At 54.1% G+C, this 27,665-nt stretch overlaps 1 protein-coding gene and 2 long non-coding RNA genes across 3 annotated transcripts; 1 reads left to right on the top strand and 2 right to left on the bottom strand.

Annotated features, from left to right (window-relative positions):
* Positions 1-4,857: 4,857 nt before the first annotated feature.
* On the bottom strand, positions 4,858-26,906 carry LOC123779249 (uncharacterized). The gene is made up of 3 exons (XR_015721899.1): positions 26,651-26,906; positions 26,072-26,166; positions 4,858-6,206 (listed from the first exon to the last, which is right to left on the bottom strand). It is a non-coding gene; the product is annotated as an uncharacterized LOC123779249 (long non-coding RNA).
* Positions 6,871-9,988, bottom strand: LOC148107731 (uncharacterized). Its single transcript, XR_015721900.1, has 2 exons — positions 8,118-9,988; positions 6,871-7,092 (listed from the first exon to the last, which is right to left on the bottom strand). It is a non-coding gene; the product is annotated as an uncharacterized LOC148107731 (long non-coding RNA).
* LOC123779251 (ras-related protein Rap-2a-like) lies at positions 10,033-11,329 on the top strand. The gene has a single exon (XM_045777164.2). It carries the CDS (start codon positions 10,110-10,112, stop codon positions 10,710-10,712), a length of 603 nt encoding a protein of 200 aa, XP_045633120.1. The 5' UTR covers positions 10,033-10,109; the 3' UTR covers positions 10,713-11,329.
* Positions 26,907-27,665: the final 759 nt, after the last annotated feature.

Genomic DNA, 27,665 nt, shown 5'->3' with positions numbered 1-27,665 from the left:
TCTTTACCATGATCTCTCCCTGGGATTACCAAGGCGCCACTGGGCTGATCAGAGACGTGCTCCTTCCTTGCTAGAAACCAAGTGGGTTTGGAAGTCACCTGATTGGTTTTGCACTCACCAGATTTGAATTGAGCTCGGCACTCTTGGGAACAGCCCTGTTTACCCTGAGGGCAACAGGAGACCTGGCGGGTCACGAGTTCCACACCCCTGGCCTGTGTCTTCCAATAACGTTGAGGAGAATGGTCAGCAGCTGTGTGCTGAGTCCAAGTGCGCTGGGGCCGCCCCACCCACACCTTTCTGGAGTTGTGAGCCCTATGATACTGGTCTGCGGTATGATCAAGCGCGTTGTACGGGATAAACCAAAACCTCCTGGAGGTTCGTCCAACGTCCTCTCCCGGCATGGCCACTGACGAACGCCTTACGCGCCATGTTGTCCAGAGGACGCCATCCTCCTCCATTCGGACGTTAGGGGCTGTGGCAGGAATTCAGGGCTCTGAGTCCTGGTCATCCGCAAGGGCTTCTGCTTCTTCAGAAAAGGGGGAGGGGCCTTGGCCACAGAAGGGCCTTCCCTCAGGTCCTGGCAAGAAGACTTTATCAAGGGACAAAGGGAGGGACCGGTCATGATTCACATTTTGAGACGCTCCCAGGAGGAAAGGGGTCTGGAGGGGTTCAGATGGAGGCGGGGGTTCCAGGTATCCCAGGCATAGGAGGGGACACCAGAGACCGGGGCTCAGTCTGAAGCTTCCTGGCCGGCTCCCCCTTCATCTGCCCTTGAGTTTTGGGTCCTCCCAGCAGGGATGGGGGTGGACAGACTTCAAGGGCACTGCCCAGACATGCCTGACTTTGAGCAAGGTCAGCCTGGTTCTAGCCACGTGAGTGGATCCAGTGGCCAAGGAATCCCTGCATTTCCTGGGAGCATTCTTGCAGGGACCAGATCAGCCTCTGTGCCACAGACAGAAGGGCCTCTCCTTGGAAGCAGGGGGAAAGCCAGGGACTGAGTGAGGGACCCTGGGTGGGGTGGGGATCGGGCAGAGGCCAGAGAGAGAGGCTCAGAGCAGCACCAGCCGGCTCTCCCCAGCCTGGGCTAGGGTGGGGAGAAAGAGCTGGGTCACAGGGGACTTGCCCCAAGATCCAGGCACATGGGGAGAGAAGGTAGACAGGGTTTCAGCCCAGCTGATGGGACAGAGAGACCTGGTCCTGTCTCAGGGCCCCAGCCTCCCTTGCTGCAGAGATGGGCAGCTGACCCTGCAGGGCAAGGGCCCCTCTTCTGCCCTGGAACCTGGTTGTCAAGGCCTGGAGGGGGTCACTGGCCAGGGTCTCTTTCTGACAGTAGCCCCATGACTGCAGACTCCCCAGGACCCCTGCTCTGGCCCCACATGTTTTGGGTAGGGAGGGACCCATATTGTTATCTGCACAATGCCACTGTGGGGCATGGGAGGGGGGTGTGCTGCCCGAGCCCCCATCTGTAGTCAGGGGGACGCGCGTGTTCCAGCGTAGCAACCCGGAGCTGCGGCGGCGGCGGCGCAGGGACCAGGGCAGCGACCTGCTGGCCCAGCTGGGACCAGGCGGGACGCGCGGGGGATGGGCGATGCCTCCCTTCCGGAGGGCGGGCGGGGACACGCGCCACCGGACAGGGGTACCATGGCGCCAAGGGGGAGACCTGGGCCGCCTCCGCGCCTGGCTGCGCCCCCTCCCTGGCTCCCAGGACACCCCCCATCGTTCTCCGGGGGTCCCCGCGCCCCACCAGGCTCCGGGGCCCAGGAAGTTTGGAGGTGCAAGGGCAGCCCCAAGGCGGTGTAGGGTCGGCCGGGGGCAGGGCGGGGTCCCGGGGCAGGCGGGGTCGCGACTCTCGTCCCCTCCCCACTCCTGCCTGGACGCCCCGGAGCGATCGGAGCGCCGAGGGCCCCGTGGGCAGCCTGGCGTTGCCTTCCACCCGGTGTCTGCCCCGAGGGGCGCTCCATCCCTGCTGAGAGCAGCGCGGGCTCGAGGAAGTCGCGCTGGAAGGGCTCGGACGTCCCCTGGTGCCCGCATCCAGGTCCCAGTCAGCCTGTCCTCTCCCCACCGCCTCGCCCTGCCTCCCCCTGCAGGGCTCACTCCGAGGCCACCAGAGCGTCCGAGGGCGGGCAGGCGCCTGCGGCTCTGGGGAATCCGTTTGCGGGTGTGGCCCCCACGGGACTCTTTCCTGAAACCCGGCTCCCCGCGGAGGACCCTGGGGACGCGGGGTCCTGCCGGGTCTCCTGCCCTCTCACTCGCATGGCTCCTCCTCTCCAAGCAGGGCCCACGGGGGCTCCGTGGCGCGGCCCGCTGCCCCTCGCTGAGCAAGTGAGGCGGGGACCTCCAGGGCACAAAGGAGACGGTCCCCACGGTGGTTGGGCAGAGAGGAAGCTTCCTGGAGTGGTCACCGCAGATCCCGGGAGCACTTGGTGTCGTCCCCCTCACGCTGAGCTCCGGAACAGCACCCCGAGGTGGAAACCGCATGCTTTGGCCCTGGCTGAGCTGCTCCGAACTCATACGAGTGCGGGGCCACCCTGCGCTGCAGGCTCTTCCGCCTGACCTTGCCCACCCCAGGCGGTGGCCCGAGGGACAGCAGGAGCATCAGGAAGCAGCTTCTCCTTCCAGCCCGGCTCCCGGGAGCAGAGCGGCTGCTCTCCGTGTCTTATGTTAGAAGCCCAAGTCAAGTGAGACGGCCAAGTGGGGTCCTGTGTGGGGGTGTCCAGGTCTGCTGCCGGACATAGTGTCCACGGGTGGCTTGTCGGGAGGGGGGCTTGGTGAGCAGCATGTACCCCTCCAGTCCCTCCACCCGCAGCCAGCAGCAGCTCCCATGGAGACACACTGAATTCCAGGGCATGTGCTGCCCTGACTCTGGTGACTTCAGGATTCCGCACAAGCCGGTGTTTTTATTTAGTATCACGTTTGTTTCTCACATGACTCATCTATTTTTTGTGTCTTACTATTTATTTCTTTTATGTCTTTTATCTACTAATCCTACTGCCTGAAAATTAGAGTTTTTGTGGGCTCTGCTCGTGGCCTATGTCTCATCTGCTCAGTTATCTTTGTTTTTTTTTTTTTTTTAAGATTTTTTATTTATTTATGTGACAGAGAGACAGCCAGCAAGAGAGGGAACACAAGCAGGGGGAGTGGGAGAGGAAGAAGCAGGCTCCTAGCCGAGGAGCCCGATGTGGGACTCGATCCTGGAACGCCGGGATCACACCCTGAGCCGAAGGCAGACGCTTAACCACTGTGCCACCCAGGCGCCCCTGCTCAGTTATCTTTGGACCATGAACTTGAGCTGCAAGGATGACAGGACGCCCTGGTCAAGGTGCAGCTTTCTAGAGAAGCTAGCATTCATCGCTGGTGGTATCCTTAGGGAACTAGTCATCTGGCCCATTTAATGCTAATTTTCATCTTGCTGTTACCGGGACCTAAAGGGACGTTCAGTTTAAACCCAAACCTTCTGGAGGACCAGACTCTTGTTACAAATCTAACGGAAGATCCTTTCTTTTTGTCCTAGCATGAGTACTGGGTAGGACAATTTTTTTCTCATCTCCTTTTGCTGATGGTTGGAAAACTCTCGGAATCACTCATTCACTGAGAATATGGCCCTTCCTGGATGCACATGTCACATGGGGTCCTAGGGCTAACTGGGAACTTTATACAGGCTCCAAGTCTTGTCTCCTGTCTCCATGACACCCCAAAGCATTGATGGCCAAGATGGTGACTCCCCAGGGTGGCTCCCTGCCTCGGTGTCAGCAGGCACTTTGGTTTTCAGCAGTTTCTCTGGGGCGCTTCCTTTTTCCCAATATGGCAGTTACGCAAGAAAGCGTTTTGTGACGTTCATTCAGAATTTCTAGTCTCGGAGCGCCTGGGTGGCTCAGTCGTTAAGCGTCTGCCTTTGGCTCAGGACATGATCCTGGAGTTCTGGGATCGAGCCCCACATCAGGCTCCTCCACTGGGAGCCTGCTTCTTCCTCTCCCACTCCCCCTGCTTGTGTTCCCTCTCTCGCTGGCTGTCTCTCTCTCTAATAAATAAATAAATAAATAAAATCTTTAAAAAAAAAAAAAGCATTTCTAGTCTCGAAGATTTTTCCCACTCATCTAACCGACTTGATGGGCAGAAAGGGAGGGATTGCTGGGCTTTGCGATGACCGCATCCACATTTGTCCGCACGCATATACTTGCTGGCAGAGACCACCCGTGTGTTCACACTCTTTCCAGTTCATCTCAGAGGGTCCATTGTTCGCCCCCCACCCCCACCCCCCAGCCCCGGGCGGCTTGCACAGTTGTTCTCTGCAGATGCTGGCGGCAGCTGCTTCTTCCCCAGGAACGCTGGTCCCCCTCTGTACCTAGAGGTACTGGGATCCCAGTTCCTCCCTTTGGAGGTCAGAGATATTCTCTTTGGTCTAGGGCACAAGGTTCAGAGGGTAAAAGGCTCCCCAGCACTACAGGCTGAGATAATGAGGCAGGCCAGGAGCCTGGGGGTGGGGGGCACTGGGAATATGGTGTGAGGTTTACTCCTGCAGTTCCCCTCAGGGGCCGTGGCTCCCAGTGGAGGTGGACAGTGGATATACTGGTTTGCCTACCATGGGGCAGGTGAGTCCAAGGAAGGGACTGAAGATTAGGACGGTCTGTAGTGCAGCCCTCTAAAGGCACCTGCTCCAACCCAGAGGTCATCTGTGATAAGGTAATCATTGTATTTACATGTTCTTCAGTCCCTTTGCCAGATCTCTCTGTTGTTTGGGTCTTGGGCAGGACTACCTAAGGTGTCACTGACTGGGCCCCTCCCACCCTACGGCAACCACTAGATTGCTCTATACTATGCCGTTCGGCCTTTTGGAGACAGCCAGCCTCAACAACCAGTTAGCAACTTTATTTCGTTAGTATACTGAAAAAGTCACATCCCAGGATACATGAGGGTCTAATTAGAAAGGCAAGCATTTAACCAGTCAACAGATTTGGTCAGTTTGCTAGGATGCATCATCCTGTTTTATAAAATTCAGGGTACCCCACAAAGGTGCACAGTAAAAACCATGGCTCTCGTGGGGAAAATGGAGCTGGGGCAGGACCTTCAAAATATCTCATCAGTGACACACTAAAAACAGATAAGAACCTAAGAAAAAAGGGTGGCACACTTGTATACATGAAATTGTTTTGAAAAATACATTAATGCCGTAATAAATGTGCGCCTTTATCTAAAAGGCCTGAAGATAGCTTCCAGAAGTAGACATGGGGTGGGTCGCGGCCTGTGAGGTGCCGCGAGGTGGTGGGCGAGGGCCGAGATCCACGCTGCACGGTGCGCTCGTAGCGCCCCGGCGGTTATGCGGCAGCTGGGACGTGTGTGAGGCGTGTGCGTGTGCACTGTGTCTATCCCCTACACACCTCTGTCCAGCTGGGGCACTGTTTTCTGTGTTTACCTTGCCAATAAAATCACACAAAATGCAGAATTCACTCTGCTCAAATCATTCCATCATTCTTCAGTGGTGTTGGAAAAAACTCACGTTTCCAAACGGAGCATTATCGCAGAACTGTGGTTCCGGGCCCCGCGCAGAGTCAGCAGTGAGCCACAGCCTGTCTCCGCCCTGGCGGGAGTTACGTCGTAAGGAGGGAAACAATAAGCAAACAATTTCATATAGTACGATAGGTGCCCCTCCGTTCACCTGCTGCAAGTGAGCCCCCAAAGTGATGGTATTAGGTGGGGCCTTTGGGAGCGGTCAGGTGAATAGCGCCCGTATAGAAGAGACCCGGAGAGGTCCCTTGCCCCTTCTGCGGTGAGGGCTTGGAGAAATAACAGCCGTCTGTGAGCCAGGAAGTGGATCCTCACCAAACCCTGAGTCTGCCAGCGCTTTGACCTTGGACTTCCTAATCTCTGGAAGAGAGATCAATGGGTTTTGCGGAAGCCCTCCAGTCCGTGGACCAACGCAGCAGGACAGTAAGGGATGGATTTGTGGTAGGTGGTAACAGAGCCCCCCAGACGAGGGGGGTAACCAGGAATCTACTGTGTCAGGGTTCTGGAGGCCAGAAGTCCTAGATGAAGGTGTCAGCAGGGCTGGGACCTTCCGTGGGCTGTGATGAAGAACCTCTTCCTGGTCCCTTGCCCTCAGCTCCAGTGATTTGCCAACATCTTTGGCATTCTCTGGCTTGCCGAGACACCAGCCTGACCTCTGACTTCACCTTCATTCTTCCTGTGTATCTCTGTATCCGGATTGATCCCTTTAAAAAAAAAAAAAAATATATATATATATATATATATATATATTTAGAAAGCAAGAGTCGGGGAGGAGCAGAGGAAGAGGGAGGGGGAGAATCTTCAGAACGCTCCGCGCTGAGTATGGAGCCCTGACTGGGGTTCCATCCCATGACCCTTAGGTTAACCTGAGCCTAAATCAACTGTCAGATGCTTCGACTGAGCCACCCAGGCACCCCCAATTTACCCCTTTTATGAAGACACTAGTTATGTTGGATTAGGGGCCACCCTCCTCCAGTGGGACCTCATCTTAACCGATTATATCTGCAGCAACCCTATTTCCAAATAAGGTCACATTCGGAGGTACAGAGGGCTAGAACTTCCACAAATGAACGTAGTTCCACCTTTCACAGTTGCTAAGGAAAGACACCTTTAAGTAAGTGACATTCGAGCAAAGCCCCTCAATAACACGAGGGAGTGAGCCACGCAGACATCAGAGGGTACAGCATTCCAGGAGAGGGAACGGACCATGTGAAGGCTGTGTGATGAAACACAGATCGGCTGAAGGAGCAGTCAAAGGACCACCGTCTAGGGGGAGCAGGGAGAAGAAGAGGGGTGAGAGATGAAGCGAGAAACAGAACGACTTATCGATAGGAAATCCATCAACTATGAGTCATAAAATGAACAGAATTAAAGGAAGAAAAAATGATAAATTTATTGGAGACCCCCCTCCCCAAATCCCAGCAGACATTTCCAATACAAACTCTGAGGTATAAATTACACTAAAATTTCCTCTTATGGTGAAGGACACACATCATATGAGTGGTGTGTTGTGAAGGCGCTTCTGTTCAGCAGAAATGCAGAGGGATGCCAGCTGTCGCCTCTGTGGTTCAACATCGATGGTTTTGGAGTCTAGCTAACGCAGTAAGAAAAGGAAATAAGCAATGTACTCATCACTGTTTGCAGATAATATGCTCCTAGGTCACCCCCTTCCAAAGGAGGCATGTTCAAACTACTAGAATGGAGTCAGCCATCGTGTACGCCCTCTTCTTGTATGCTCTGGGTCCACCGGTTTGGCCGTCGTCACGGCTGTGGAAGCCGGCTGGCCACGCAGGTAGAGCCTGGCCATCCCTGGCCTCAGCTGCCCCACTCACTCCCAACTGTCTATCCCAGACTCTCCACTGCTGCTGCTTTCGATGCTTCTGGAGCTCCACCCAGCTGGCACACGTGCCCTCCTGGAAGCCAGAGGCGGAGCGCTGAGGGGTGGGTGCCAGCAGGCACATGCGCCCCTCGCTGCCGTGCACCTGCGCACTGCGCTGAGGCCCGTCGCACACTGCTCCTTAGAGCACTCCCACAGCAGTCCTAAGACCAAGATGCGCTCTGGCTTGGATCTCCTCGCTTCCCTGTTTCTCCCTTCCAGGGTCCCCATTCCTGATCTCCAAGATCGCTTCCAAAAATAAACCATTTGCGCAGAAGACCATGTCCCGTGTCATAGATCCTGCTTTTGGAGAGAAACTGAACTAAGAGAGGAGACCCTAAGGCGCAGAGCTTTAGGGTAGGATTGTAAGATCGATCACACGCCCTTCAGGCCCACTTGTAAGGACCCTAGTGTTGGCGGTGAGTGAGCTGGTGGCGAGCCTTGCCTGTGGCCCAGCGACTCACCAGGACGCCGATCAGGATATGGTACAGGTGGAAGGGGAGCCGCGGGTTCCCGTGATAGGGGTGGGGGAGCTGACTTTTGTTAATGGCTTTAAAAGTCCCCCAAAATACTAATGATAGGCTCAAATTAGCCAACTCTCAATTTAAGATACTCTAGGGAAGTCTGACACTTCTAGGCGACACTGGAGCCCCCATCTCCTACAGGCACAGGGCATTGATGACGAAAACCAGGCCAGATTCCCCACAACTCACCATGTTGCTGTTCTCTCTTCACTCACCTTTAATCTACTGTTTAATCTATCAATGGATGCTTTACGTTAATTAAAATAGTAAATTATCGTATTTTCTATTTCCAAAACGTTTTTTGTTTTTTCTTTTGGAGAAGCTCTTTCAAATTACTTGGCCATACTTTATAGTCTCTTGTTCCTTGCTCCAAATTTATTTTTTAAATTTCTTTAAACACGTGAAACATAATTATTATCCGTCTGACAATGCCAGTGTCTGCAGTTTTCTGGACATGGTTTTATTGTCTGTGATTCCAACGGCTGTCACTCAGAGTGGTTTTTTTCCCTCTTGCGTTCTGCGACTTTTCAGCAGTGACTTGCCTCGATTCCTGCAAAAGCTCTCTGTGGGACGTTGTTGAAACCTGGCTGGAACTCCCATCGTCCAGTGAATATTCAGTCACCCTTTTTAAAAAGGCGTTTATACTTTTGTTACTTTGCAGTCAGAGAGTGTCTCATGAGATGTCTCTATTTAGAAATCAAGTCTTCTGTTGTGTTCCATGTATGATTCATGTTATAAGTTAAGGATGCGCCACGCCCTGTGTATAGAAAAGCACCTTCTGTGACCACAAACACCAGTGTGAAGGGTGTATCCTGATGTCGTTTAAACTTCAATCTTAGCCAGCGTTGGGGCCCTGTCCCCCTCCAGGGCTGCACAGAATGACAGCTCAACGGCACCCCACACAGGGAAAGGGAAAGTGTAGATAACTTCACTTTCAGCCCGGGCCTGCGGGTCTGAAGTCCTAAGGCATCAGCTTGTGCCTGAGGCATAAGGTGGGTAGAGATCCCAGGACTTTCTACCCAGCCCCACTGTCCCGCACCCAGCCTTGCTCTTCTGATATCAAGAAATAGCAAGAACTTGTGTAGGCAGAAGCCTGAGAGAGAGTGCAGCAGGGGGGTCCGACCTGGAGGACCCTCTATAACCAGGGTGACCCCAAAGTCCTGTTGCCAGGGACTCTGTGGGTTTACGCTTGCTGCTGGGTGGAGGGGTGCACACTTTCATTTTCAAAAGTGACCAGTTTTGGATGGTGCTTATGCCGTCTCTCTTCTCTTAGGTCAGGAGGGCATGATGGAAAGCCAGGGAAGGTTGGAGTCGGGGAGTACAATGTGATTTACATTTTACAAAGTTCATTCAGCGCTGCTCCACGACAAAGGGGTCTGGAGGGGCCAGAGTAAAGGCAGGGGTGCGAGGTACTCGCAGAATAGGGGCCAGGAGTCACTTGGGGCCCTCCATCCAAAGCTCCCTCGCAAGTTACCCCTTCTCTGGGGTCCTCCCTGTCTGGAGAGGGGCCCCAGCTGCGCAGGCCGGCCGGGCCTGACCTAAAAACGAGGCCAGCCTGGCTTCCGGCCTCGAGGCTGGTTCTGGAATGGTGGAGAAATCCCTGCATTTCCCGGGTAGACATGGAAGGGATCAGGTTACCTTCTAGCCTCGGGACATAAGGGGCTCTTCTTGGAAAGGGGGAGCAGAGGGCAGGGACTGTCAGAGGGGCCCCAGCAGGTCGTCCCGTGGGGTAGGGGAGAGAGGCCTGGCAGGGCCTGGCTGCCGGGGGACCCGCCGGGAGCGAGGTCTGGGGAAAGGAGAGGCCTGGGACATGGAACTGGTGGGGAGGGCGGCGCCAGCACGCCCCGGGCCTTAGGCGGGGGCAGACACCCGGGTGCAGAGCGGGGCAGAGAGGCCCGCGGGGCCCACACTCCCGGGACACCCGTCTCGGCTGCGGGGCGCTCTCTCCCAGCCCGGCCGCGCTGGTTCCCGCGCCAGTCGGGACGCCCACCCAGGCCCAGCGCCGTGCCGCGCGTACCCGCCCTCCGGGCCCCCTCCCCGCCGCCGCGTCGCCGCCCCCGTCCCGCCCCGCCCCTCGTCCCCCTTGCCCGCCCCTCCCGCCCCTCCCTTCCTCCCGCCCCTCCCCCCTCCCCTCCCCCGGGCCCCCGCCTCCGCGCGCCATTCCTCGCAGTCCTCCGGCAGAGCGCCCCGCCAGCCGCGTCTCGGCCATGGCGGGCCCGGGGCCGCGACCCGCCAAGGGCTACCGGGTGGTGCTGCTCGGGAGCGTGGCCGTGGGCAAGACGGCGCTGGCCACGCAGTTCGCCTGCGGCAGCTTCCCGGAGCAGTGCGAGCCGTCGGTGGAGGAGCTCTTCAGCAAGGTGATCGAGGTGAACGCGGCGCCCGCGCTGCTGGAGATCGTGGACACGGTGGGCGCCGAGCACCTGGTCACCCTCAAGGACCTGTACATCAAGAACAGCGACGGCTTCGTGGTGCTGTACAGCGTGTGCAGCGAGGCCTCGTTCGAGGCGGTGCGGCCCCTGCGGGAGCGCATGGGCCGGCTGCGGGGGCCCAAGGCCGTGCCGCTCGTGCTGGTGGGTACCAAGGCCGACCTGGACGCCGAGCGCCAGGTGCTGACGGCGCGGGGCCGCGCGCTGGCCCGCGAGTGGCGCTGCCCGTTCCTGGAGGTCACTGCCAAGAGCAAACTGATGGTGGACCAGGTGTTCACGCAGGTGGTACGCGAGATGGAGGCCCTGGCCCCGCCCGAGGAAGAGGCCCCGGCCCCCCCGACGAATGCCCAGGATACGTGGCCGTCGGAAAGATTCATTGGCTAATCGGCCGCGGTTACTTTTGGCTACGTTCAGCGCTTTTCCGATTTCTGAAGCTCAGCCTTCCTTCCCTGCTTCTTCAAGAAAGTTACCAGCCGAAGACAAGTGGTCACTTCCGCGTGGTCACTCAGACTGGCGCTTCCAGCTGTTTGCAGAGCTTCTCAAATGTTTGCTGAACCCTCTGCCACGTTGGGCAGCCCCAAATCGGTATCTTTTTCCTGAGTGGAGACAGCACCACCCTTTTCTTCAAATGGGATTTATTAGAGGATTCCCCCACCCCACCCCGCCTTGTTCCATAACGAATGCCCTCAGATGTCATCCGACCTTTGAAATGGATTGAGGAACGTGAACTAAAGACTTGAAGCTTCGGATTCCAGCAGGTTTTCTCTCTGCTTTGCAGCCTCGAAGTGAACGGTCATATTTTCCTCTCTGCGTATTTCTAAATATAGTTATGACACACGCAGCATTGGTTTGAAAGGGATATTGTATACCCTGGGAGGGGAGAAATAATGTCTGCTCACCCAGACGTCGCTCAGCCCTGCCCTCCCGTCTGTAACTGACATCCAGTTGATTTTGCATCTGTAAATTGAGTGAAAATAAAGTGATTTGACAAGTCTTTCTAATCCTTAGAGCTGTAGCTCTACATTTGCATGCACCGTCTGCTCCCCAGTTACACTCCAGGAAGCACCACAGTAACCAGAGGGAAAATGGCCGCATGGGGTGTGTATTTGTCGTAGGCTGAGTAGGGTGTTTTGTCCGGTACCTGCATGGTTCCCAGTGACCCGGGGACTGAAGCAGAAGCAGACCGTGTAAGCATCTTTTTCTATAGTTTTCACATAACGAAACAAACTTTTCCTGCACTGGTTTAAAAACGCCATTGTTTTATAATTTTAAGAATTTGTCTTTGATGTGAGTGCGTGTGCCCGTTTTCACGACTTAATGATTCTGCCTCACCCGCTACAACAAATCTTCCAAATTTAGGAACCTAGATTACCACGTAAACATCTTCTAAAAGAAATAAGCAAGAACTCTCAAAACTGTGCCTGTGACCTGAAAAATTGCATTTTTTTTACAGGAAAGTTATGTATAAAGTGATGGGTTACGCACGGCTCTGAGAATTTTATTTACATTATATATGATATGTGAGCAGAAAGATGGATTTTATTTTAATGTTCTAAGTATATATTTTAGAACCTGCCAGTGCCTGACAGCCAGTCCGCCAGGGAGAGGGCTAGGTGGGGTGTCATCTGTCTTTTCTCTCTTCCTCTCTCTGGGACTTTGGGGGAGGGGGTGTTGGGCACTTAATTTGAAGCCTTGAAGTCCAGCTAACTCAGTCCCTCCTCTGACCCTCTGTGTTCTGGGGTCACTCCTCCTGGCAGTGTTTCCTCACACCCCCTTCCAGAATCATCTCTAAGGGGTCATTTCAAACACAGGGAGGAGGGGAGGGGGCCCTGTGGAGGTGTGTGTGTGTGGTGGGGGGAGGACCTTCCTGGCCTCAGCTGTCTTTGTCCAAAGCTGTCCCTTCCTCTGCTGAAACAGAGGCAAAAACCCCAGACTGTTCCCGGACTGGACGTTGAGCTGTGAGGAGGAAGCACGCAGGGAGCGAACAGCGTCCTGTTCTGCGTCGTGAAGCTGGGCCCCACGGACCGCAAGCTGTGTGACCCCCCCGGCCCTGCCTGCCCTGCCTTTCTGACTCTCTACCTGCTTGTGCTGTGGCCTCCTCGGGGTCTTGTGTCCCTGGATTCCTGTGCCTCTGGATAATAGGTTCAATCCAGGAAAAAATGTCCAAGTGGACATTTCTTCCTTTAGATTCCTGGGGCCGCCTCAGATCCTTCCACTCAGATCTACGTTTCGGCTCAGAGCCCAGGGTGTTCAACATGACGAATGATCAGGCCCACGTGATCAGCTCCTGTGACCTCAGGAATAGGTTTGAAGCAGTTTCTGGGTGTGTATGCGCACGCCTGTGCACGCGTGCACACACACACGTAAAATTCCGGACCTACACGCTAGATTTTCTTTCTCTTCGTGCATTTCTTACTTCTAACTTAGGTGTGCCACACACGGACTGCCCCTAGTCCCTCTGGAGCCAAGAGCGGCCCGGGGGACTCAAGTGGGTTTACGAGCAGCACGTGTGCCTCTCGGCAGGCCCGGGTGCTGTGGAACCTGGAAGCCCCGTGCCCGGGGGAGGGGGCCCCAGGAACCGGGCAGTCAGCGTCCTAGGTTGCAGGTGGTGGTACCGACTCAAGCCGTTCGAGGTCGGGCCCTGGGCCTCGGGCTCCGTGCGCGCTCAGCATCACCAGGGAATGGGAAACTGGTTTCCAGGCTGGTTGTAACAGTCCCGTACCCACGCGCTCCCGAAGCTCCAAATGGTCGGCAGCTCGGTCTGTGCAGACGCTTTCTTGCCGACGTGCCGTGGTTGCCATTTGTCTAAGTCAGACTGCCAGTGACGTTCACAGCCCTTTTGGAGGGTTTTACAGCATTTGATTTCCTCTCCAGTGAGATGCCGGCTCTTCGTCAGCTGTTAAAGTTGTGTGATCTGCCCTTTTCGTCCCAGTTCTTGGAGGTGTTGCTCTATCTCCGTGGTGGACAGCCTCTGAGGTGTGTCCAGTGACCCCACCTCCTGGTCCTCCTGCCCTGGGTGGCTCCCTCCCCTGGAGGGTGGGCAGGACCTGGTGACTCTCTTCTAGGGAATATAACAGGACAACAGTGACGGGATGCCCCTTCTGAGATTAAATCACAAAACCACCGCCCCCTGTCTTGATCAGGCTCTCTCAGGGTCCTTGTTCTGTGAAAGGCCAGCCGCCATGCTGTGACTAGCCTGGTGGAGAGGCCCGTGTGGCAAGGAACTGATGTCCCAGCCAGCAGCCAGCGGGAACCTGAGGCCTGCCGACAACTCCTTGGGAGCTTGGGAGGGGGATCCTTTCCCAGATGAGCCTTGAGATGAGGGCAGCCCCTGCCCACCCGTCACCGCTCCCGTGAGGGCGCCTGAGCAGAGGCCCCAGCGGAGCCGCCCAGAGCTGCCTGACCCACAGACACTATGAGGCGGGAAACGTTTATTGTTTTACACAGTAAGTTTTAAGGTGAGTTGTCACGCAGCGACAGACCACTCCTAACAGCTTCCTGGTGCCTGGGGAAGCGTACCGACATGCAAATGTCCAAACAGGCCAGAGTGGCTTTGGAACCAGACTGTGGACAGAGCCAGGTGGGGTTCGGGGGAGTGTTAGGCAAACACTAACGCACCCTGGACAGGCCATGAGTAGACGGCGGGGCTTTGAGGACACTGCAGGGAGGGTGCCCAAGAAGTGAGGACCACGGGTCCTGGGGACGGAATGGCAGAAGCATGGCCACCGTGTCACCTGCAGCTGCCTACTGATGCCCATGAGCCCACCAGGAGGTTTGCAGGCGGAGTGCTGGCCTCTTCCCGTGGCCTGTAGCACAGGAGGAGGAGGGAGGCAGGTTGAGAGAGCTGGGAAACAAAAAAGAACCGGTGCCTGGTAGTTTTGAAAATTTGCAGTTTCTCCAAATGGTAAAAGATGCTAAAATTAAGAAATGACTTCCCAGGGAATGTCAGATCCAGGAGAATCGGTCTGCAAGTGAAGCCAAGGGTGTGGCAGTCAAGGCCCCAGAAAGAGCAAAGGTGATCCCTCAGAGGGCCATTCAGGGCCTGTGACAAAGATTAAGGTGTACCCCACAAATCCTCTCCCCCAGAGACAGGGCCTCTCGGAAGCCCCCACATCGCCCCTCAGCCATCTCAGGAGCCCACGCTAGAGCAGAGCTCATCTCAAAGACCTTCACAGGTGTGCCTTTTCGCTAATGGGGTGAACCCAAACACTACCCACTTGGACGAAGACAAGGACAGAGCCATTCAAAATGAAGAGAGACTTTGGATTCCCCCACCCCCCACCCTGCACAATTTTACTGGAAGGAAGCAGGCTGAGAAAACTGCTTGCTTGCAAACATGTGCTTTCATTTAAAAAATGGGGAGGGGGGCGGGTGGTGCCTGGGTGGCGCAGTCAGTTAAGCATCTGACTCTTGGTTTCGGCTCAGGTCATGATCTCAGGGTCCTGGGATCGAGCCCAGCATGGGGCTCCGTCCTCAGCTCGAAGTCTGCTTGAGATTCTCTCCCCCTCTCACTCTGCCCTTCCCACTTGTTCTCTCTCTAAAATAAATAAATCTTAAAAAAAAAAAGGGGGGGGGGATGGCTCAGAGGGCAGACTAGAGGTCAGAGGACAGAGCCCAAAGCAAAGGAAGATTCTTTCCAGAACTTAAGACCTAATCAGAGAACTGCTTGGCTGGGTTTCAGAATTGCTATGGGCCAGTGACTCCTTTGTGTCCCCCACCGCCCCCCTTCTGACCAGGCGTGTCTAGAGCAGTTACCCCGTGTCAGCTCTGCCACTGGACACGATGGGGCGCATGGCAGCAGGGCGGCCGCTAACCTGGATCTGCTGTATTTGAGAAACGGTACCAGAGATGCCGCATCTTTGCCTGGACTCGATTTAGATGACACGATTGTGAACTTGAAGATGTCAGACATGGGAGATTATATTCCTCCATTTTATAATATTCAACCAACCTTGCGTTCCCAAGATAAACCCCATTGGTTGTTATTTGATATAAATATTTCTACATTTGAGGAATTGACTTTGCTATGGTTTTATTCCGTATTTTTGCATCTATGTTCGTGAATGAGACTTGTTGATACATTTTTTCTTATACTGCTCTTGTTTGCATTGGTATCATATTAGGCTAACACACACACACACAAATCTAGTTGGGGAGTATTCCTTCTTTTTATATTCTCTGGGAGGTTCTGTGTAAGGCTGGAATTATCTGCTTTTTCCACATTTGGTAGATATTGCTTGTAAATGCATCATTTTGGGAAAAAAAATAATGTCTTTAATGGTTATAGGTTTTTAATTTTCTTCTTAATTTAGTTTCCTAGTTTGTAATTTTCTAGGGATCTATACATCCTATGTCTTTCCAAACAAACTGGTATAAAATTGTTCATGACAACCTCCTAAGCAAGATTTTTATTTTATTATTTTTTATTTATTTTTTAAAAAGATCTTATTTATTTATTTGACAGAGAGAGAGACAGCCAGCGAGAGAGGGAACACAAGCAGGGGGAGTGGGAGAGGAAGAAGCAGGCTCATAGTGGAGGAGCCTGACGTGGGGCTCGATGGTTACATCCTCTCCTTTTTTCTAATATTGTTTATGTCTGCTCTGTGTCTACCTCCACCTCTGACTCACTGCACGATTCACAGAAGAGCTTGATGGGGTCTCAGAAGCAGACCCGAAGAGGAGTTTAGCTTGCAGGGCACTCAAGAAGAGCATCTAGGGGAAAGACTGACGGAAGGAAGGGAAGGGCAGCAGGAAGGCAGAAGAAGTTGAGTTACAGTGCAGCCCTAGAGATGGCCTCAGCCAACCTCACGAGCATCTCTGGGACTAGAACGGCCCTTTGCCTGCTCTGAACGGGTCAAAATAGCTAGGTCTTTATACTCCTCCCTCAGATCACTCATCTTATATGGGAAGTCCTCAGGGAAGGGCATTGTAATGAGCAAGGCTGCTCTCTACAGATGGGGTGGTCCCTAAAGGAGCTGACAGCTGAAGTCTTGTCCACCAGCAGCCCTCCCAGCAGCTGAAGCAACGACCCAGCAGAAGGAGACTCTGGGCAGTACATCTACGGTCCATCATGGTGGTGGTAGAGTGAGTGAGTCACATCTTTATTTCCCTCGGTCGGATTGCAGTCTAGCTAACTCATGCCCCATAACAGGCAAGCAAGAAAATACCCATGCCTGTTACCTCATCGTCTCTGTAACTGGTCATGAGGCCATAGTTGATTTTGAAATTGTGATAAAATACACATAACACAAAGTTTACTATCTTAACTATTTTTCAATGTGGTGTTCAATAGCGTTCAGTATCTTTACATTATTGTACAACCCGTCTCCAGAACTTCTTTTTTTTTTTTTTAAAGATTTTATTTATTTATTTGAGAGAGAGAGAGCAGCAGAGGGAGAGGCAGAAGCAGGCTTCGTGCAGGGACCCGATGTGGCACTCCATCCCATGACCCTGGGATCATGACCTGAGCCAAAGGTAGAGGCTTAACCGGCTGAGCCACCCAGGCCCCCCCACCCCCAGAACTTTTTCATTTGCAAAACTGAAACTCTGTATGCATTAAACAGTAACCTCCCCCAGCCCTGGCACCCACCATTCCACTCTCTGTCTTTCTAGGAACCTCACGTAAGTGGAGTCGTACAGTGTTTCTCTTTCTGTGACTGGCTTATTTCACTCAGCATCATGTCCTCAAGCTTCATCCCTGCTGGAGCATGTGGCAGAATTTCCTGGCTGAATAGGTTCCACTGTATGGGTAGACCACCTTAGGCTTATCCATTCACCTCTCAGGGGCCACTTAGGTTGGTTCCACTTTCTGGCTACTGTGAAGAATGCTGCTCTGGACGTGGGTGTGCAGGTATCTCTTCAAGACCCTACTTTGGATATACACCCAGAAGTGGAGTCGCTGGATCATATGTGAATCCTATTTTTAATTTTTTTGAGAACCACCATACAGCTTTCCACAGTGGCACATTTCCACCAACACCGGCAGTGCACAAGTATTCCGATTTCTCCACATCCTCACCACCACTTGTAACTTTCTGTTTGTTTGTTTTTTCATAATAGCCATTCTAGTAGGTGTGAGATGACACCCCGTTGTGGTGTTTGTTTTCCGTAACGATGAATGATGTTGTGCATCTTTTCACGTGTTCATTGGCTATTTGTATCTCTTCTTTGGAGAAATGTCTATTCAAACTCACTGTCCATTTTTAAATCAGGTGGGTTTTTTTTGTTGTTAAGTTTTAGGAGTTCTCTATATATTCTGGATATTAACCTCTTATCAGAGCTATGATTTGCAAATATTATTTCCCATTCCATAGGTTGCCTTTTGATATATATACATGTGATATATAAATAAGGATGTATAAAAAATTTTTGATGTCTTTTTATATGCATACAAAATCTTAACATTTTCACAAAGTCCAGTTATCCAGTTTTTCTTTGGTGGCCTGTGCCTTTGGCATCATATCTAAATCATTGCCAAATCTGAAGTTGTAAAGGTGACCTATGAGAATGCGGTTTGGGTCTATTTTATTCCATGGGCTACGTTTGTCTTTCTGCCACTACCACACTATTTTGTAATAGTTTTGAAATCAGGAAGTGTGTCTTCCAGCTTAAGACTGCTGTGGCTATTTGGCATCCCTTGAGAGTCCATACATATTTTAGGATGGGTTTTTCTATTTCTGAAAAAAAAAATGCCATTCAGATTTTGATAGGAATTGCTTTGAATTTGTAGATAGCTTTGGGTAGTATAGGCACCTTTACGATCTTAAATCTTCCCATCCATGAACATGGAATGTACTTCCATTTACTTCTGTCTTCTTTCTTTCAGCAATGGTTTGCACTCTTCATTACGCAAGTCTTTCACCTCCTTGGTTAAGTTTATTCCCAGTATTTTCTCCTTTTTGATGCTATTGCAAATGGGATTGTTTTCCTCATTGCCTTTTTGGATTGTTCATTGTTAGTGTATAGAAACACAATTGATTTTTTGTATTGATTTTGTATCCTGCAATGTTCTGAAGTTATTACTACTAACAGTTTTTTTTTAATGAAATCTTTAGGGTTTTCTGCATTTAAGATCATGTCATCTGAGAACAAAGATAATTTTATTTCTTCCTTTCCAAAGAGGATCCCCCCCTTTTTTTACTTGCCTAATTGTTCTGACTAGGACTTCCAGTACTACCCTAAATAGAAGTGGTGAAAGCTTGCCTCCTTACCTTCTCCCTGATCTTAGAGGAAAAGCTTCCAGTCTTTCATCATTGCGTATGACGCTCACTATGGGCTTTTCATATACCACTTCTGTTATGTTTAGTTTCCTCCCATTCTTAGCTTGTTGAGTGTTTTTATCATGGAAGGATATTGAATTTTGTCAAGTAATTGTTTTTGCATCATGTGAGAGGATCATGCAGGTTTTCCCCCCTTCATTCTGTCAGCATGGTGTATTACACTGATTGATTTCTGTAGGATGAAGCACTCTTGCAGTCTAGGAATAAATCCCATTTCGTCATAGCATATCAGCCCTTTAAAGTGTTGTTGGATTCTATCTGCTAGTATTTTCTTGAGGGCATAGTTGATATTGCCCCCAGCTCTACTGAGATATAATTGCCATGTGACATTGGATACGCTTAAGATATACGATGTGACCGTGCGATACATGTATATCTTACAAAATGATTGTCACAATAAGCTTAGTTAACACATCCTTCACCTCACATAACTACCATTTTTTTTTGCTGTTGTTGTGATGAGAACATTAAAGATCTACTCTCTTAGCAGCTTTCAAGTATGATTTTTCGAATTTTCTTCTTCCGTTACCCGTTCCATGTTTTCTCTCCCCTTAGGCAGGACCTTGGCTGGTGGGGTTTTTCATCTAGTAGTATGACCCAAACATACCCAAAAGGTCTGAATCCTCAGGAGGTTTCCAGTTTTTGATTGACACTATTTTCTGATGACCTTTTCCCTTTGGAATGGAAGTTCCAAGAGGCGCCTCCAAGGACCCACTCAGTTCCTGGGAATAATCGTGAGAGGAGCTAGTTCCTCTAGTACCCCTTGGCTCCCAAGTGGCACCTGTATTTGAGTAACTGCGTTATGACTCTTATTTAGATAAGGTCACAACCTGTCAGACGCAGCTGCACCCTCTCGGAGTGTTGCCTCCCACAGGGCTCACACGAGTCCTCACTGGACCATCTATCAGGCCACACGTTCTGGCTGGGTACATCAGGGTAAGAGCATTGAACTCCATGTGCGTATCTGATTTCCTCATGTCTTCTGCTGTAAAATTAATCTCTTTATCACAGAAATGTGCTGTGGGATTCCATAAAGGTCCACAAGGCATACTGTAAATCTGTGGACGGTGGTGCCGACAGAGGCATTACAGGCAGGGAAAGCGAATCATGTCCACACTAAATGTCTACACCAGTGAGGGCAAATTGCTGCTCCTTCCATGACGGAAGAGATCTGATGAAATCCGGCTTCCGCCAAGTGACCAGCTGGTCCCCAGGAAATGACACCATGTTAGGGGCTCCACATGAGTCTCTGCTCTTGGTGGGTTAGATTCTCAACTGCGACGATGTCCAGGTCATACCCGGTGAGGCCAAGTCCATGACACTGGGCCCACGCATAGCCTCCAGCCCTGCCTCCTTGGCCACTTCGTACATGAGCCCATCGAACAAGCATTTGGATGGCTGGCTAAAGAGGCTGGCTGCTGTCCCAGAATGGACTGTCCCGTCCAACTGGTTCCCGAGGGCCTCCTCTGCACCAGATGCCTTTGGACGCGTATTCACATGTGACCAAGTGTCTTTACAGTCCCTGTCTACCCAGAGAGGCCCCTCCTCATATGTCATCCCCAGATCACCTCATTACCGGTCTTGCAATGTGGTTTTTGTCTAAGGCTCTGATGAGCAAGCCAAGCCATTAGCAACCATCCATGAATCAACAGAGAGCCGTATTTCTGGCCATCTTTCAGGCCAGGCAAAGCAGACAACGGGCAAACGTGGTGCTTGAAGTAATGACCACTGAGAGGATTTCCCTTCACCTCTGTCCTTTTGGGTCACCACGTGAATGCTTGAACCCTCCGCTTTGGCGCCATCTGTGAACCAGGATAAAGCTCTTTCCTTCTCCATCAACTAGTCATAAAGCCCTCCCTGTGAGGTCAGAGGTGTGGACCGTGGGCGAGGAGATGCCGCCGCAGGAGCAGGTGAGAGGCACGGCCCCTCCGCACACTTGGACAGAGCGTGAGAAAAGCAGTGCCGGCCACGTGGGAGCTAGAGCTGGCCTGGGCCTCGCGGCGAGATGGTGGCCTCCTCCTGCTGCACGGAAACAGTCCCAGAGAACACCAACATCAGCAAGACACAGCCGCTCTGTGACCGGATGGACCAAGCCCCACAGGAGCCCTCTGTGATCATGTCTGAATACGGACAGAAATATGAGTAATTTCCAAACCACAGAAATGACCAAACACGCCCCTTTTGTGGTTTCTGCGAGTGACGGCTGCTTTTTCACCGGTTACAGCTGACGCCTTGTAGAGCGCGAGGTTTAGGGCGCTGACACCCCGCCGCGCGGTTGAAAATCCGCGTATGACTTTGACTCCCCCACACCAAGGACTGAAGTGCTAAGAGCCTCTGCTTCCTGGAAGCCTCGCCGAGGACATAGCGCGTTTTTGGTGCGTTGCGTGCGGTCTACACTGTATTCTCACAATGAAGTAAGCCGGAGGAAAGAGGATGTTAGTGAGAAAACCATAAAGAAGAGAGAATGCAATTCACAGCGCGGGACTGTATCTCTCCAACCTATCCGCATCTAAGTGGACGCAGAGTTCAAACCCATGTCGTTCAAGGGCCAACTGTACAGCCTTCCCTCCTTCTAGATAAGACGTACTATGAGAAATGTCCCCCACTTCCTGACAGCATCCATTCCAGAGAGAAACCCTACTTTCTTGAACTTTCACTAAAATCACTTCCTACAAGCCCAAATCCAAGTGCTTTCTAGCACCTTCTCACTGAGACATCCCAGGGCTCCCCATGGTGTGCGCTCCCCTCACTGGCTCAGCAACAGGTGTGTCCTGTGGGCTTAGCTGGAGGACACTGATGCTGCCCACGCCCCGTCCGTGCTATTAAGGCCACGTCACTGCTGGCAGCAAATCCTGTGGCAGGCAGGGCGAGGCAACAGAACCACTCTGGGTAATCTAAGCAGGGGCTGACTTAATAGACATAATCAGGTGCTGATGAAAGTTCTGCAAGACTTGGAGGAGAAGGCTCTGAGCGGCTTGGGGGTGGGGAAGTGTTGGACCCCTGCACCTGCCATGGGGTCAGGAGTTTACAGAACAACCAGAGTGGCCATTCCAGGCTCTGGTCCCCCCACAGAGCTGCTTCTGCTGTCAATGTCACGGCCTGTCACCGCTGTCCCAGCCCCCCAGCATCTAGGCAGCTGGGAAGAGACACTGAAACCTGCTCAGAAAGGCCCCGCCCTTCATGACCTTGTCCGTCAGCAGCGAAGAGCAGAGTGGCGAGGGGCAGAGCCCCCCCCTTCCCACTTCCACATCTACAGGGAGGACGCGCAGTGGGCAGAACCACTCTCCCATCCAGATCGGGGCGCAGGGAGCAGGAAATGGGCAGCTGTTAGCAACCCCCAAAGGTGGCCCTAAGCAGCCGTCTACCCAATTCCAGAATTTTTTCTTTCCTTTTTTTTTTTTTAACAAAACAAATGTTTAAATTTAACCCCACTGGGTTAAACTTCTGACTGGCAGCCACGTGACTCGTTCTAGCTTACTCCTTCCCTTGACCTTGGGAGGGGCGAACCCTTGGCTGCTTCCTTTCCCTGCGGTTTCCTCTCTAACTCTGACTCTTTCCAGCCCTGGCACCGCGCCCCCCCACCCCGCCAGGGCATCCCCAGCCAAGGTCCAGCAGGAGCAGGCTTCCCTGACATGAGTCCAGCAGGGTGCAGGGCCTCTTAGGAGTCTGCAGGAGGTCGGCGGGGGGGGGGGCTTCCTCTTTCCTGGGGGCTCCCTGAACAAGTCTGTCCTGTCGCCTCCTCTACAAGGCCCCACCAGCTCCCCTGGGGCCCAAGTCCAGGTCCTAAGGCACAAGCCCTGCCATCAACTGTGACAGAAATTGGCTCTTGGGGTCCGCTGGAAAAGGCAAACCTGTGGGGGAGTGGGGCCTGGGGTGAGCAGTATGGGGGCCATGAGGTGGTTTTAGGTGAAATGGGGGCAGATATTTAGTCCACAAGGAACAGAGTTCCCTGAACTATCTGAGGGCATCTGAAGGAGGACAGGAATCAGGTGTTCTCTGGGAGATCCATCCCATAGGGAGTGTACGCCTGGGCCCCTGACCTGGGCCTCCCAGACCGGCCTCTGGTGCCTTCCTAGAACCTCAACTCAGAAGGTCAAGGGCTTCTGGGAGGAGACCACTGAGCCCGGCGTCCCAAACACCTGTCATACTAGCCCTTGGTGAAGTCCCTCTTGGCCAGCGAGTTAGGCCCAGCCCCATTCCAGAGAGGACTGAGGGTAGCTGGGGAGGTGCCTCCCGCAGGCCAGGCCGGGAGAAAGGGCTTATTTGGAGATAGCGTGCATTTTCCCGGAGCTCAGTCTGCTATTTAGAGAGGCCTGGATCCGGCAGCCGTGGGTGGATCACAGCCCCCAGGGGGGCAGGGCTAGGGCAGGAGAAGCCCAGGACACTGGTCCTCTCATGGTGTCTGTGCTCTGACAGCTTTGGGACAGACTCACCAGAGGCAGGGAAGGAGTCTTCCCTAGCTACCCCAATGGCAGTGGACTTTGGTGCCCCTAGGGTGACTTGGAGGGAGAGCTGTCTCCCCATCCCCCTCTGACATGGAAAGAGGTCCCTGCTCAGAGTGTAAGGTGACACCACCAGGGGAGGGGAGGCCTCTGCAGCAAACTGTCCAGGGGCCCACCCAGCGTGGGAGGAGGGAAGCAGAGTCTTTTGGTTCCAAGGCTTCAAAAGTTAGTCCAACCCCTGGGAGGGAGGGGACAGTGAGGGAAGGCTCAGCCTCAGGCTGGGCATTGAGTCCTTTGGGTTTGTTTTTCTGTTTTGGGAGGTAGAAAGGTAAAAGCCATCACCTTACTTGAGTGGGATATAACCTACCAGCAGAGTTTCCCTTGACAAACTTGTTTATTGTTAAAGGCTGAACCCAGGGTGGGGTTTGCGGGGGATTTGTTTTACTTGGAAGCCAGGAGCTCCTACAGCTGGTGTAATAGCGGAAGTGCACAGCAACACAAACTTCTTAAAAAGAGCTAAACGGAATCCGTCCTAAAGTTATAACAGGTGAACGCTTTCGGGAAAGAGTTCCCATACGCTACTATCAAAATACGGGATATAAGAAAGTTCTTCCATTTTATAGGCTATCTTTCTGCTCCAATGCTCATGCTACTTTTAAAGTATTCAAACACTCAGGTACATAGTGCGGTCTGCTAAATAGCTTTTGTTCGTTCATTCATTCATTCATTCATTCAGCAGGCTCCACACCCAGTGTGGAGCCCAACACAGGGCTTGAACTCATCACCCTGAGGTCAAGACCTGAGCTGAGATCAAGAGTCAGAGGGTTGCCTGGGTGGCTCAATCCATGAAGCAGAGACCCTTGGTTTTGATCTCAGGGTGGTGGGATCAAGCCCTGTTGGGTGTGGAGCCTGCTTAAGACCCTCTTTCTCCCCCTCTGCCCCTCCCTCTCGCTCTCCCACTCTCTCCCTCTACAAAAAGCGTAATGATGCATATGGGTGGAAGCAAACAACAGCAGCATACGTACAGTATGATTAGACACCACAGGTCCAGTGCACGCACCCCCACGTCAGACAAAGTCAGAGCACAGGTTTGGAGGGCCGAGGGATGCAGGCTCGGGTGCAGCTCACCCATGCAGTCCACCCATGCAGTCGCAGACCAGCTGACCCACCCACTGAAGAGGGGCTGTTGTGGGGTCTGCACTGCTCAACCTTCCCGAGATCCTCCTCCAGCTTCTCCGACACCTGCAGCAAGAGTGCGTGTTTAGCTCAGCCATGGAGGCCCGGCTTCCGCGGGGTACCCTCATCACCAAGCTCAGACCACCACCGCTGACACGGATTTCAGCATGTCTCCCTGGGGGGCAGCTGCTGGGTGCGGGTGGAGGGACTGGGGGGGGGTACACGCTGCTCACCAAGCCCCCCTCCCGACAAGCCACCCGTGGACACTATGTCCGGCAGCAGACCTGGACACCCCCACACAGGTCCCCACTTGGCCGTCTCACTTGACTTGGGCTTCTAACATAAGACACGGAGAGCAGCCGCTCTGCTCCCGGGAGCCAGGCTGGAAGGAGAAGCTGCTTCCTGATGCTCCTGCTGTCCCTCGGGCCACCGCCTGGGGTGGGCAAGGTCAGGCGGAAGAGCCTGCAGCGCGGGGTGGCCCCGCACCCATATGAGTTGGGAGCAGCTCAGCCAGGGCCAAAGCATGCGGTTTCCACCTCGGGGTGCTGTTCCAGAGCTCCGCGTGAGGCGGACGACACCAAGTGCTCCCGGGATCTGCGGTGACCGCTCCAGGAAGCTTCCTCTCTGCCCAACCACCGTGGGGACCGTCTCCTTTGTGCCCTGGAGGTCCCCGCCCCACTTGCTCAGCGAGGGGCAGCGGGCCGCGCCACGGAGCCCCCGTGGGCCCTGCTTGGAGAGGAGGAGCCATGCGAGTGAGAGGGCAGGAGACCCGGCAGGACCCCGCGTCCCCAGGGTCCTCCGCGGGGAGCCAGGTTTCAGGAAAGAGTCCCGTGGGGGCCACACCCGCAAACGGATTCCCCAGAGCCGCAGGCGCCTGCCCGCCCTCGGACGCTCTGGTGGCCTCGGAGTGAGCCCTGCAGGGGGAGGCAGGGCGAGGCGGTGGGGAGAGGGCAGGCTGACTGGGACCTGGATGCGGACACCAGGGGATGTCCGAGCCCTTCCAGCGCGACTTCCTTGAGCCGGCGCTGCTCTCAGCAGGGATGGAGCGCCTCTTGGGGCAGACACCGGGTGGAAGGCAACGCCAGGCTGCCCACGGGGCCTCGCGCTCCGATCGCTCCGGGGCGTCCAGGCAGGAGTGGGGAGGGGACGAGAGTCGCGACCCCGCCTGCCCCGGGACCCCGCCCTGCCCCCGGCCGACCCTACACCGCCTTGGGGCTGCCCTTGCGCCGCCAAACTTCCTGCTCCTCATAGCCCGGCGGGGCGCGGGGACCCCTGGTGACCTATGGGGGGTGTCCTGGGAGCCAGGGCGGGGAGCAGCCAGGCGCGGAGGCGGCCTGGGTCTTCCCCTTGGCGCCGTGGTCCTCCTGTCCGGTGGCGCGTGTCCCCGCCCGCCCTCCGGAAGGGAGGCGTCGCCACATCCCCCACGCATCCCACCTGGTCCCGGAGCGGTGGGTGGCCGGAGGTGACGCGGGAGACGGGTCACTGCGCGGGTCCCTGACCCCCGCGGCCCCGGGTGCTCTGTGCTCTGTCATAAGCGACCCTCTCGGGCCCCCCGGGGCCGGACCTGAAGTCGCGCCCAGACCCGGGGCTGCAAGGGGGTGTGCCACTGGCGGGAGGAGGGCAGGCTGCCTCGCGGCCTGTCCCGTGTCCCCCGTCCCGCTGGAGCACCCTGGGACCGGCCTGGAGGGCGTGGGGTCAGAGCACCGCCAGACTGGGCCTCCGAGATGGATGCACCGCGAATAGGTCGCCGGCCGGATTCCGCGGGTTCTCCGTCTGCCCTGTCGCAGCATTCCAAGCTCCTAGGAACGGCTACATGCAAGACAATTTCCACCCCCGGTTTTCTTACCATTTCCCGTCTCCTATCTATTAACATTCAGGCGCGGCGTCGTCTACATCCCCAAGTGCCTTTAGGAAACGGCTGAACGCAGAACACGCGGGGATCTGAAAGGAGAGTAGGTATGAATCATCTGGGGGTCCACGGGGCCCCCAGCATTCTAACGCTGTTTCTGGAGGGCCGTCCTGAAGGACTGTGGCCAAGATCACATCTCCCACGTTCCCCCAGAATGGAGAGTCGCCGTTGGCTCGAGGGCCGGCCGGGCTTTGCGCTGTGGCTGCTCGGTAACCACAGTTTGTGGGTCCTGTGACTGAAGAGTTGAGCGCGGTCCCCGGAATTGGGCTGCAGACTTAGCCTCCTTCGCTGCGAAATTCCAGCCGGATCCTTTACTTTCCGCAGGCAGGACCTGAGCCCCACCTGTGAGAGGGGCTGGGATGCCCTCCCCGCACAGGAGAATGGGGTGCCAATAAACCGATTCTATTTTCTGTTCCTAACATTTCCCTTTGTGAAACGATTCTGTGGCAACTCTCCCCGCACTTTCCTTGCAAAGTCCCCTTCGTGTCCCCGTCCTTTCCCGGGAAGCACATTCACCTGGCAGAGGAGCTCAGACTCGGGCAGTTTCTGCACCAGTCACCAGTCCTTCTCCACGTGTGGTCTTTGCTCTCTCCAGGGGAGCGTTTTCCCTTAGGGACGCCCTTCACACCTGTCCCGGTGCCCGTGCCCACGTGTGGAAACAAAATGGAGCCATGTGGAAAACAGATCGACCTACTGTTTGTGACATGAATTTGAAAGAAATACTTCCACAGTATTGAAAGCCTTGCTGACTGTGGTTTGGATTTTCATTGTGCCTCTTTTCTCTGAGAAAAGTCGTTAACTGCAGGTTACTAATTACCAGGGATTTGGATGGCTGCGGCTCAAGGTCAGTCACTCGAAAATGCTGCTGAATTTATAACCGAGGCCGCTCAAGAAGGTGTATTTAACATTCATAGCTAACTAACTTTGTTAGGACAAGATGCTGGTAATGGTTAGCAAAGCCCGGCAGGTTCTGTGCACAGATGATGGCCCCCCTCCCAATGCAAACACAATCCTCACAGGTAAACATCCGGGACTTCGTTACTGACCCCCTGCAAGACTCCAGTGCCCACAATAGGCAGGGGCTGACCCAGGCCTTCAACACTTCCCTCTTTCCCCACAGACACAGGGGACTGACCTCAAAGCCTGAAACAAGAGTCCCTTCCCACCCAAACCCTGGATTAGCTGCAGGCTGTCCCTCCTCAGGGACCTCCCTGGGCAAGGTCACCCCGACCCTGAGGCAGATCACCTCCTTCCCCCCTTTCTGCAGAGACAACCTTAATCACCTATTGGCGCACAGACTGAGCTCACCATAGGTCTCCTGGGGGGGGGGGGGGGACAGTGGGGCCTCAGTGGGGAATCACCTTCTGGAAGCCTGTCTGCCCTGGCGGTGGAGCTGAGCCTGTCTCTGGAGTGGGGCAGATAAACAGGGCTAGACATCACTCCTGGCCCCATTCATGGCTGGGCCTGTGTCAAGGACAGAGCAGGACTCCAAGCTGCATATGGGGACTCGGGCAGCACACCCCCCTCGCAT

Source organism: Ursus americanus, chromosome 26, assembly GCF_024610735.1.
Source record: "Ursus americanus isolate L20-20 chromosome 26, mUrsAme1.1.p, whole genome shotgun sequence".
NCBI lineage: Eukaryota > Metazoa > Chordata > Mammalia > Carnivora > Ursidae > Ursus > Ursus americanus.
Note: the sequence above shows the minus strand (reverse complement) of the source record. Positions and strands in the feature narration are given on the sequence as shown.